This window comes from Panthera leo, chromosome A1, assembly GCF_018350215.1.
Source record: "Panthera leo isolate Ple1 chromosome A1, P.leo_Ple1_pat1.1, whole genome shotgun sequence".
Taxonomy (NCBI): Eukaryota; Metazoa; Chordata; class Mammalia; order Carnivora; family Felidae; genus Panthera; species Panthera leo.
Genome location: NC_056679.1, coordinates 170770678 through 170782689, shown reverse-complemented (window position 1 = coordinate 170782689; position 12012 = coordinate 170770678). Strand labels below are relative to the sequence as shown.

At 38.4% G+C, this 12012-nt stretch overlaps 1 protein-coding gene across 1 annotated transcript in view; it reads right to left on the bottom strand.

Moving 5' to 3' along the window:
• CAMK4 (calcium/calmodulin dependent protein kinase IV) overlaps positions 1-12012 on the bottom strand; it is a 220055-nt gene that overhangs the window by 73873 nt on the left and 134170 nt on the right. Inside the window, exons 4-5 of the mRNA XM_042945093.1 lie at positions 11168-11230; positions 8897-8979 (exon numbers count right to left, since the gene is read on the bottom strand). Of these exons, the coding sequence (XP_042801027.1) occupies positions 8897-8979; positions 11168-11230 (146 nt within the window). The remainder of the gene's footprint in view (positions 1-8896; positions 8980-11167; positions 11231-12012) is intronic.

Below are 12012 nucleotides of genomic sequence, written 5' to 3'. Positions count from 1 at the left end.
TAATAAAAGGAAAGGTAAGAACCATATAATCCTGTCAATCAATGCAGAAAAAGCATGTGACAAAATTCAGCATCCTTTCTTAATAAAAACCCTCGAGAAAGTCGGGATAGCAGGAACATACTTAAGATCATAAAAGCCATTTATGAAAAGCCCACAGCTAATATCATCCTCAATGGGGAAAAAATGAAAGCTTTCTCCCTGAGATCAGGAACACGACAGGGATGTCCACTCTCACCGCTGTCGTTTAACATAGTGTTGGAAGTTCTAGCATCAGCAATCAGACAACAAAAGGAAATCAAAGGCATCAAAATTGGCAAAGATGAAGTTAAGTTTTCACTTTTTGCAGGTGACATGATATTATACATGGAAAATCCGATAGACTCCACCAGAAGTCTGCTAGAATGATACATGAATTCAGCAAAGTTGCAGGATACAAAATCAATGTACAGAAATCAGTTGCATTCTTATACACTAACAATGAAGCAATAGAAAGACAAATAAAGAAACTGATCCCATTCACAATTGCACCAAGAAGCATAAAATACCTAGGAATAAATCTAACCAAAGATGTAAAAGATCTGTATGCTGAAAACTATAGAAAGCTTATGAAGGTAATTGAAGAAGATATAAAGAAATGGAAAAACATTCCGTGCTCATGGATTGGAAGAATAAATATTGTCAAAATGTCAATACTACCCAAAGCTATCTACACATTCAATGCAATCCCAATCAAAATTGCACCAGCATTCTTCTCAAAGCTAGAACAAGCAATCCTAAAATTCATATGGAACCACAAAAGGCCCCGAATAGCCAAAGTAATTTTGAAGAAGAAGACCAAAGCGGGAGGCATCACAATCCCAGACATTAGCCTCTACTACAAAGTTGTAATCATCAAGACAGCATGGTATTGGCACAAAAACAGACACATAGACCAATGGAATAGAATAGAAACCCCAGAACTAGACCTACAAACGTATGGCCAACTAATCTTTGACAAAGCAGGAAAGAATATCCAATGGAAAAAAGACAGTCTCTTTAACAAATGGTGCTGGGAGAACTGGACAGCAACATGCAGAAGGTTGAAACTAGACCACTTTCTCACACCATTCACAAAAACAAACTCAAAATGGATCAAGGACCTGAATGTAAGACAGGAAATCATCAAAACCCTAGAGGAGAAAGCAGGAAAAAAGCCTCTCTGACCTCAGCTGCAGCAATTTCTTACTTGACACATCCCCAAAGGCAAGGGAATTAAAAGCAAAAATGAACTATTGGGACCTCATGAAAATAAAAAGCCTCTGCACTGCAAAGGAAACAATCAACAAAACTAAAAGGCAACCAACGGAATGGGAAAAGATATTTGCAAATGACATATCGGACAAAGGGCTAGTATCCAAAATCTATAAAGAGCTCACCAAACTCCACACCCGAAAAACAAATAACCCAGTGAAGAAATGGGCAGAAAACATGAATAGACACTCCTCTAAAGAAGACATCCAGGTGCCCAACAGGCACATGAAAAGATGCTCAACGTCGCTCCTCATCAGGGAAATCACACTCAGATATCACCTCACACCAGTCAGAGTGGCTAAAATGAACAAATCAGGAGACTGTAGATGCTGGCGAGGATGTGGAGAAACAGGAACCCTCTTGCACTGGTGTGAATGCAAAGTGGTGTAGCTGCTCTGGAAAACAGTGTGGAGGTTCCTCAAAAAATTAAAAATAGATCTACCCTATGACCCAGCAATAGCACTGTAGGAATTTACCCAAGGGATACAGGAGAACTGATGCATACGGGCACTTGTACCCCAATGTTTATAGCAGCACTCTCAACAATAGCCAAATTATGGAAAGAGCCTAAATGTCCATCAACTGATGAATGGATAAAGAAATTGTGGTTTATATACACAATGGAATACTGCTTGGCAATGAGTAAGAATGAAATATGGCCTTTTGTAGCAACGTGGATGGAACTGGAGAGTGTTATACTAAGTGAAATAATCCATACAGAGAAAGACAGATACCATATGGTTTCACTCTTATGTGGATCCTGAGAAACTTAACAGAAGTCCATGGGGGAGGGGAAGAAAAAAAAAAGAGGTTAGAGAGGGAGAGAGCCAAAACATAAGAGACTGTTAAAAACTGAGAACAAACTGAGGGTTGATGGGGGTGAGAGGGAGGGGAGGGTGGGTGGTGGGTATTGAGGAGGGCCCCTTTTGGGATGAGCACTGGGTGTTGTATGGAAACCAATTTGACAGTAAGTTTCATATTTAAAAAATAAATAAATAAATTTTAAAAATAAAAATAAAAAATCCTTTTTTTTGCCTTAGTCTGTTCTCACGTTCCTGCTAACAAACTTCATTTCCTTCAAGTGCCCTAGTCCACTGTCTCCCAGCCATTGTTAGGAGATAAATTTCTTTTCTACAATACTGTTAAAATAGAGCTTATCAAGTCTGAACTACTTAAACTACCCTCCCTTCCCCCAACACATTCCTATTCCCAGCCCTAGGCAACCACAGCTTTGCTTTTGGTCTCTATTGATGTGACCCTTCTGGAAATTCCATATAAATGGAGACATACAATATGCAGTCTTTCCTGTGTGTTTGCTTGTTTTACTTAGCATAATGTTTTTGAGGCCCATGTATGTTGTAGCATGTATTGAAGGAACATTCTTATTCATTGATGAACAGTATTGCACATTTTGTTTGCTCATTTGCCAGTTCATGTACAGTTAAGTTATTTTCTCTCCTGGAACACAGCACACGCCATATGCAGGCATCCACCCATGCCTGCAGTGCTGCCCCTGTGGAATCTGCAGGGTGAAGGGAAATGACAAAAACTTGCTGATGCCCATGATGTGCTGTGAGTAGCAAAGTCCTTTGTCTCCGACCCAGGAGTCTCATATCTTTTTCCAACACCCATGAAGGTATAACAGGCTAATTTACTAGTTTGTAAGTAGAGCAGAATTATATTCCAGCCCCAACAGTAAATCCTCTAACTGTGTTCTTCTTTTGCAACATTGTTGTGACTACTCCAGGTTCTTTGAGTCTTCTGCCTCTTGACTCTGCTTCAGAAGAAACTTTTTCTACTTTAAACAAATCCTTTTATCTGCCTCCAGATCTTATTCCCCTATTCCCCCGCATGTTGTTCCATATATAAGTCCCTCTCACATAGATGTTTCCTACCTCTCCAGCTTGTGGGTTCCTTCCTATCAGCAAATAAATGTGTTCCCAGTGTGCCAGCTTAAAATAATAAATAAACCTCCATTTATCCTGTGCCTCCTACTACTACCTCACCTTTATCCTTCCCTTTATAGCCCAGCTGCTAGAAAGACTATAAATCTGATCCAAATCAAAGTATATGTTTTCTTCACATATAGCCAGATAAAACTGCTTAAAGAGAAGATGTATTTAAAATATCCATGGTTGGAGGCACCTGGGTGGCTCAGTCAGTTAAGCCTCCGGCTTCGGCTCAGGTCATGATCTCCTGGTTCGCAAGTTCGACACCCCCACAGGACTCTGTGCTGACAGCTCGGAGCCCGAAGTCTGCTTGGGATTCTGTGTCTCTCTCTCTCTCTGCCCCTCCTCTGCTTACTCTCTCTCCCTCTCTCTCTCAAAAATAAAAATAAAACATTAAAAAAAATTTTAATTGAAAATTTTTTAAAATATCCATGGTTGAATATATACATATTAATATTTAAGTTAAGCCCCCACTGAAGTAAGACAAAATATCACATTACTATTTTGAAGTTCTATTTTTAAGTACTAAGAGTGTTTGCATTTGCTTACATAGCAGCAGCATGACATGCTAGAATAGTCATATGCTTTGGAATCTGACACACTTGATTCCAATCCCATTAAACTATTGTTGTAGACCCAGTATAAGCTGAGTGACCTAACAGTAGTTAATAGACCTCTCTAATCCTCAGTTATCTGGTCAATAAAATGTATACATCAAGGCCTACCTTGTACATGTGCTGCCGTGAGGATTAAATGAGATCACGCTTAGTAAAATGCCCAACCACTTCCAGGACACCAACAGGCACTCGTTATAGTAACTAATTATCCTTTTCAGACAGATCTTATGGATTTTTCACTTTAATAACAATGATCAATTTTTGTCATGACAGTCTTTATAAATTCAGACATAATCTGAGTTTGGTTTAACCACAATACCAACTATGGTACAACTCTGTGGAGACTGGGCAAGGAAAACCCTAAGTTCTATTTCTAGAAATTTTTCTAATGACCATGTCCTTAAAATTCCATTTCTGCCAACACTAAGAACCCTGAAATATTCAAGTGGAGATGACTGTTGGGGCTGATATACTAGGACTCTGTCAGGTGATTAACAGGGTCAACGCATAGTTCCCAAATATAACTACTACTTCTCTTGCTTACTGACCACTTGCAGTTTTTAAAAAGAATATTTTCAGTTTGGAGAACTTAAAAAAAAGTTTGCAGTCAAATAGATAGGAGTTTCAAGCTTGGCTTTATGGCTTAGTTTCTTCAGTTTATTCTCTTGAAAAAATTAGAATAATACCTCAAAACACTTGAAGAGCGATTGAGTGGGTTAAATACATATATAGCTTTGCATAGAACCAACCAATACATCATGGATTCTCCATAAATAGAATAAACATGAGTTTGCTCTCTGGGAAATGATTCGAAAGGAACTAACTGGATTTAATAAGAAAGACAGTGGGGCCATATGAGAAGGCAGAGCTGGACCAGAACATAGTCTGGATGCCTAATTTGGGAAAATCATTTACCTTTACTCATCCTCAGTTGCCACATCTGTAAAGTGGGGACAATGCTTTTTCATCCTCCTTACCTTGATATAAAAGAGGAGAACACATGAGCGTCTGGGAAAGGAATTTTAAAACCAAATATATTGATTTTTTGTTCTCAGCAACAGTGGGGTAGACAAGCCTCCAGGCAAGAACAATGAAAACAAGCTAAATAATTTTTTTTTAAATATATTTGAAGACATCAGAGTTACCAAGAAAGTGAAGGATTTAGGAGCCAAGGTCCAGGAGGGAAGAAAAAACCCAGCAAAGCAAACTTAACATCTGATGCCTCCACTTTCCCTTTAAAGGCATTTACTGCTTCGATATCAGTAGCTAACAGGCTGAAAAGATGAACAAAGCTTCTGGCCATCTCACAAGATGGAAGGAACAGAAGCTGGCATTTAGCGTGTGTCAAGAAAAAGGGCTTGGAACAACTCCTGGCTTAAATTGGAACCCTTAAAGATCAAAACCCTATGAGTAGGAGTTGATAAGAACTAGATCTCCCTGCAGGAAGCTCCACTTTGAATCAACCAAATACCTGATTGAATTAAAGTGATCTGCTCCTTACCTTAACTGCCCGCAAAAGAAAATCTGCTTTTTTGGAAGGTTACAGCATTTGAAGCCTCATATTCCAAAATGTTTTATATGTAATGTTTGGCATCTAAGCAAGCATAATCAGGCAAGCAAAAACCCAAGGAGAAAACAGAAAAAGCGAGACAATTTAAAAATCCATAACATATTCTGATACTGGAGTTAGACAAAAATCAGGAAAAAATACTTCTTCAAAAATATAATTAGAAGACTGTAAGTATACTTCTAACTTGGCTGCTTTAAAATACAATCATTCTCTGAAAAAAAAAAAGGAAAATTTACTCTTAAAGCAAACAATCTCACACTTTGTCAATTTAAAAAATGCAGTGAATTTCTAAGCAGATGATTAGATTGAGAAAGATGAAGCAGAAAACCTCTGGAGCTTTCTTTTTCCCATCATGTCTCAATTTTGTAAAGGGCTTTCTGGGGGGATTTTCTTGTACACAAAAAAAAATCACTGACTTGATTCCAAAATTTTTAATCAATTGTCCTGTGCACTTTACTATTTTATATTCTACATGCAACAGCAGATTCCACTTGAATTTTTACTATGTTTAGTTCTTTAGAAGCACCATGGAATAGATTTTTTTGCTACTAAAATGCAAACATTTTGGCTCTAATGGGCTAACACAATCATCTCTTCATCAATTGTTCCATTAGTTAATTTATTAGAAACTATTAACGTCATCATTAGACCAGGAATGAATTTTGATCATTGCAATTAAATGAATTTGGTTCTGACTGAAGTACAGGAAAAAACAAAACAAAACAGTATTATGATTTTTAACTCTCAAGAAAGAAAGAAATACATGGATAATAACACAGGGTATATTTTCAACTTGATACAATTTTAAAGATAACTGTAGAATTAAGTAATCTAACGGAGAAACCAAGTTCATCTCAGATATGGCAATAGATATGTGGACAACAACATTCAAGGGGGAAAAAAGTCTGGGATCTAAGACCACTAAGAGTTTTTAAGTGATTGAGTGCTTTACTGGCTGTCTGCCATTCTTTAAATGTCTTCTGCTAAATCTGAATATTTCGTCCATTTACCTCTGTAAATGAAATTTCTCAACAGTATTTAGTTTTTCATTTTTATCTAGAGCTGAATTAACTCTGTCTCATCAAATCAACTAGACTACTACAAGATGAGAGAACAGAATCTTTTCATGAAATGTTGGAGAGGGACAGAAAGGCTTAATTCCAAAATAGTTTGAACAAATAGAGGTAAGAAGGTAAATAGTAAGTGCTATTGGTAGATGATGGCTTTAGTGTGCCATTCCTGTCCTGTAGTTATTTACAGTTAAAGAACATGGCATTTCTCTCTGATAGACTATAATTAGCAGATAATATGTTAGTTCTCCTTAGAGAGACCTTCTTACTCCAAAGGCAGCAGAATTGAACTATAAATTGACTCTATTAATGTGCCTAAAGAAGAAATACGTCCATGAAAGAGTTAGCTATAGAGGTGTTAAAAAAGAAGCCATTTCGGGGGCGCCTGGGTGGCGCAGTCGGTTAAGCCTCCGACTTCAGCCAGGTCACGATCTCGCGGTCCGTGAGTTCGAGCCCCGCGTCGGGCTCTGGGCTGATGGCTCAGAGCCTGGAGCCTGTTTCCGATTCTGTGTCTCCCTCTCTCTCTGCCCCTCCCCCTTTCATGCTCTGTCTCTCTCTGTCCCAAAAATAAATAAAAAACATTGAAAAAAATTAAAAAAAAAAAAAAAAAAAAAAAAAAGAAGCCATTTCTGGCAAATTCTGGTAGCATTCAAGTTAATCAGTCTAGAAGAGTCTTCACTAAACATAAGGAAACATGATGGTCTTTATTCTTACAGTGGATCAGTGTCTCAGCTTCCTTAGCAACACAGAATCACTTCAAATTTGTTCTGAGTTTCAGAGAGGTTAAGTAAATCACTCTTAGTTAGCTATTTGTCTTTTAAGTCAAGATCTAGACATGAATCCAAATGCCACAAGAAGTATATGTCTTTAATTAAAATGTTGCAATTTTCTTTTTAATATTCATTTACTTCGGAGAGAAAGAGAGAGAGAGAGCATGTGTCAGGGAGGGGCAGAGAGAGGGGGACAGAGGATTCCAAGCAGACTCTGTGCTGACAGCAGAGAACCCTGACATAGGAGCTCGAACTCACAAATCGCAAGATCATGACCTGAGGCAAAGCTGGATGCTCAACTGACTGATCCATCAGGTGCCCCCAAATATACATTTTTTAAAGTCTGATAAACCACATAACTTGTTCCAAGAACATTTCAATGTATATATAAAAAAAATTATTTATCTATTGAAGATACACATGTAGCTCCAATCAAACTGGACCATTTTACTCCTTCCTATCTGAAGACCCAAATCTGCACTAGGTAACATTAAAAACAGACAGAACCTTTGAAAATGAACATGAATCTCTTTGGAAGCTTCATGCAGGCATCAAATTAAACTAGGTAGAGTCTGGGTGGGGAGGAAAGGTAGGAGTGCTCCTCTCCTGACACCTTCTAACCCTATCCCCTTCAGATCTCTTTCTCCTTACAGTCTATTCATTATAGTGGTTGCTCATTCATTCAGCAAACACTGAGGATTTTACTATGTGCCAGGCACTCATGCTTTATCAGTAGTTCCCTCAATCTTTCTCCTGTCTTCTCTTTGCAGCCCACTTCTCTCTTAATGCATTCTTAACCAACAGGAACTTTGTATTAGTACCCAGCTTCTAACTCTTCCTCATATATGCCTACTTAGTCACTTTGTCTTCTTCCAATTCCATTCTCTTTTGACTACCCAAAAGAGCACAGCAAAGGGCTCCTAAGAGCCCATCTAGGTAAATAGGGAATTGTCCCAGAAAAATGGGGAAGGTGCGAAAGGCACGGAAACTTAAAGGTTGTGTCTCTTGTACATATTGTTTGCCTATATTATGCTCCACCAGGTTTTTAGGCATATTCCTTGGCATCCTCAAACCTCTGCCTCGAGTGATGAACAGATGACCAGACAACTGAAATTGGCTATAACTGGACATAACAGCATAGGTTTTACTCTGCCTCTTGGAACTCTACACAGCCTAATAGAGAAACAAGGCCTTAAAAAAATCATTTGAAGTGTATTGATTTTTATAAGCTTTTGGATCATAACAGAGAATACTATTACATGTTTAACTTTCTATAATTTTCATCAAATATTTTTTCATGAAACATTCTCATGAATGTTACTATTTAATTTAAATTTAGTATGTCTTTAGAAATTCTGTTTTTAATGGGAAAGTAAATGTTTGCAAGAGTAAATGGATATTACGGTGTTTCATTTTTCACTTACTAAGCATCCCAAATTTTCACACACCCACATCATATTAAATAACACTCTCCTTCCATTCTATACTCCTCTGAAGATATATTTCGGTAGAATTTATCAAGTGGTACGATGTGTCATTATGAAAATCATCAGAAGAAATTTCCCTTTGATACTTTTTTGGTGCCTGGAAACAAAACTTTTCTTGAGTTAGATTTCTAGGACCATCTTACCTGTCAAACAGTTCTCCTCCTGTGACGAGTTCTAGGACCAGACTGATTTCTGTAGGGGTTTCAAATATCTCTTTAAGTTTTATCTGGGAAAAGATATTAAAAATACATCAGAAATTCCTTATTTTCATCCTTCTAGGAAAGAGCTAACACTGTGACTAAAACAACACTCTCTGTAATAGCAATATATTGGATCATCATCAATAAAGTTTCCGCATTCTGGTAACAGTAGCCATTTTTCACTCTCTGGTTGTTTTGACCAGTTACTACCTCATTTCTTTAAAGGTCCTTTTCAGTTTTTATATTTTTCTTTTTGACAATTCAAAGACAACTGCCCTAGAAACACTTCCTAAATTTTGCCAAAACATCAAAATTTCTGAAATGCTCTGGAATTAAAAAACGAAAGCAAACAAACAAAGCTTCTTGAGACATTTGAAAGCATCATGGTTGCTAGTGATGTAAATGCCTCTTTCTCCTGGAAGGGAACTTGGAATTAGGGGTCTGAGGCAGAACAGGACCAGGTTAAAGTCTGTCCATATGGAAAGGATACCTCTCAACAGCTAAAATGTTGCTGGTGGATGAAGGGATCCTCAGAAAAGTAGTGATGGCAGTGATTTGACTGACTATAACAAGACTCGCATCACACTCAGATAACTCACCCAATTTTGGATATTTTCCTCCGTATATCAGAGAATTTAGTGACCAGGACTCATCCACATTTGAGGAAAATTCTACATTGACTTGTTGTTGAAAGAAAAAGATGGATAATGTAAAAGTTGTGACTGTATGTGGCAAATTTTGTTAATTGCTTACCCAAAGCTCTTCTCCCCCTACTTTATTGCAAGCAGATTTTGTATAGAGAAGCAAGATGCCTAGCTTCAAATTATGGATCATGATTGGTCTAAGCCACCTAGGATAATCCTGCCCCAATTTTCCAGTTCCATGCAGTGAAGAGGGATGATCTTGTGGCCAGCTTTGGCCAATAAAATCTGAAGAGAATTCTGATGCAGCTGGAAATTTTGAAAAAGCCTCTACTCTTCTCATCATACTCTGCTGGCGAAGCCTTTTCAATTCTTTCTTTCTTTCTTTCTTTCTTTCTTTCTTTCTTTCTTTCTTTCTTTCTTTCTTTCTTTTAGAGATTATTTATTTTGAGAGAGAGATAGAAAGAGAGCAGGGGAGGGGCAGAGAGAGAAGCAGACAGAGAATCCCAAGCAGGCTCCATGCTGTCAGTGCAGAGCCCTACCCAGGGCTCTATCTCACGAACTGTGAGATCATGACCTGAGCTGAAATCAAGAGTTGGATGCTTAACCGACTAGCCACCCAGGCATGCTCCAGTTCTTTTTGTCTTGAGTATAGGCCTGAAGACCTGTGAAAACTGTGGAGCAGCCATTTAGGACAATGAAGGAACAGCGTGAGGGTGGAAGATGTCTGGGTCCTGAATAGCATCACTGAGGAGCTGAACCAATGCCAGCAACTGCCTGCCTTCTGATTATAACATAAGAAAATATATGTTTACACTACCATATTCAAGTTTTCTGTTACTTATAGCTGACTGCATTGCTAACCCATACATTAAGTTTTAAGCACTTTGCTTGGAGCCTAACTAAGCATTGTAGGTCATCCTCCTAGACACCATAACTTTTTCAAGAAATGAGTAAAATATTGTCTTTAAGTAGTTGGCTCAGTTCAAGTTATGGCCTGGAAAATGATTTTGTTCTTTTCACTTCATTGGCTCCAGAAAGCTTTTTGCCAGACCTTTCCCTCAGCACCTTTGTCTGGACATAGCCTAGAGCAGAGCTTCTGAGGACATGTTATTTTCCCCATTGAAGTACATCATTTATTTGAATCTTCACATTGTTTCTGAAGTAGATCCTCTCTCAAAGGAGACTGAAATGACTTTGGAAAGCAATGCATTTTCTTCACAGGCTTTTTCAGCAATGGCATATTAATAAGATAGGCACACAAAAGGAAGAAGCCAGTGTTTTCTTAGAGTGAAACAAAACTTCAATTTTTAGTTACCCTTTCATGCATGAAAACAAAGATGGCATGTATTGCCGATCTGTCCATTTTGAGACTCTTTTGAGGGGTATTATTTTTAAGATTTATTCAGCTGCTGAATTAAAAAATGTGATCAGATGAGGACAAGGGGTAGGCCACGGCTGCCTAATGGTGGTGGAAGAATCCCTATCTCATTAATAGCATGGCCAGCAAAGAAGAAAAACCCCATTCTATAACTTTGAAAATTTTTGAAATAGAAGATTAAAAATGACTTACAATGTTTGGATGTGAGAGGCGAAGAAGAACTCCTATCTCAGTTCTTACGATTTTTTTGTCCACCTAGAAGGCAAAATGAAAGAGAAAAACTGAAAGAAACTCCCACCTTAGAAATGTCTTAACTGTGGCAGAGAATCAGAAACAGCAAAAACCACCTGGGTGAATCGGGAAATTGGTAGAGGCTCATTCCTGAGCTTTTTTGTGTCTCTTCCTTCCTCCTACTCCACCTTTTTTTTTCAGTTGCATGTCTTTCTTCTCTGCTTCAGACATAAAGTAGAACTAGTTACAAATGTGGATCACAACTTGTCAGACCTCTTGGTTGGCCCTATTTAAAACACCACTACTCTCACCACTAAGGCAAAAAGTTCATCTCAACCTATGTCTCCTCCTCCTCTTCACTTCTCTTACGAACCCTTGTCCCAACCCCACTGGGTGGTCAATCACTTCACCTGCCTTTCTCTCACACAGGTGGGCACGTAACCCAGCCAAACCAATCAAAGTACTCCTCCCTGGTCACCGTGGTTGAGTCACAAATACCCACCAGATCCAAGTCATCCCAGTCGGGGCCCTCACCAGAAATTTTGCTCAAATAATCAAGAAAGATGTATTCCCTTTTTCTCTGAAATTGCGAGAGCCAAAGGGAATAGAGTCTGCTACTACCAGTGACCATTAAAAAACATTTTTTTTACATTTATTTATTTTTGAGAGACAGAGTGAGACAGAGTGTGAGTGGAGGAGGGGAAGAGAGAGAGAGAGAGACACAGAATCTGAAGCAGGCTCGAGGCTCTGGGCTGTCAGCACAGAGTCCAATGTGGGGCCCGAACCGATGAACTATGAGATCATGA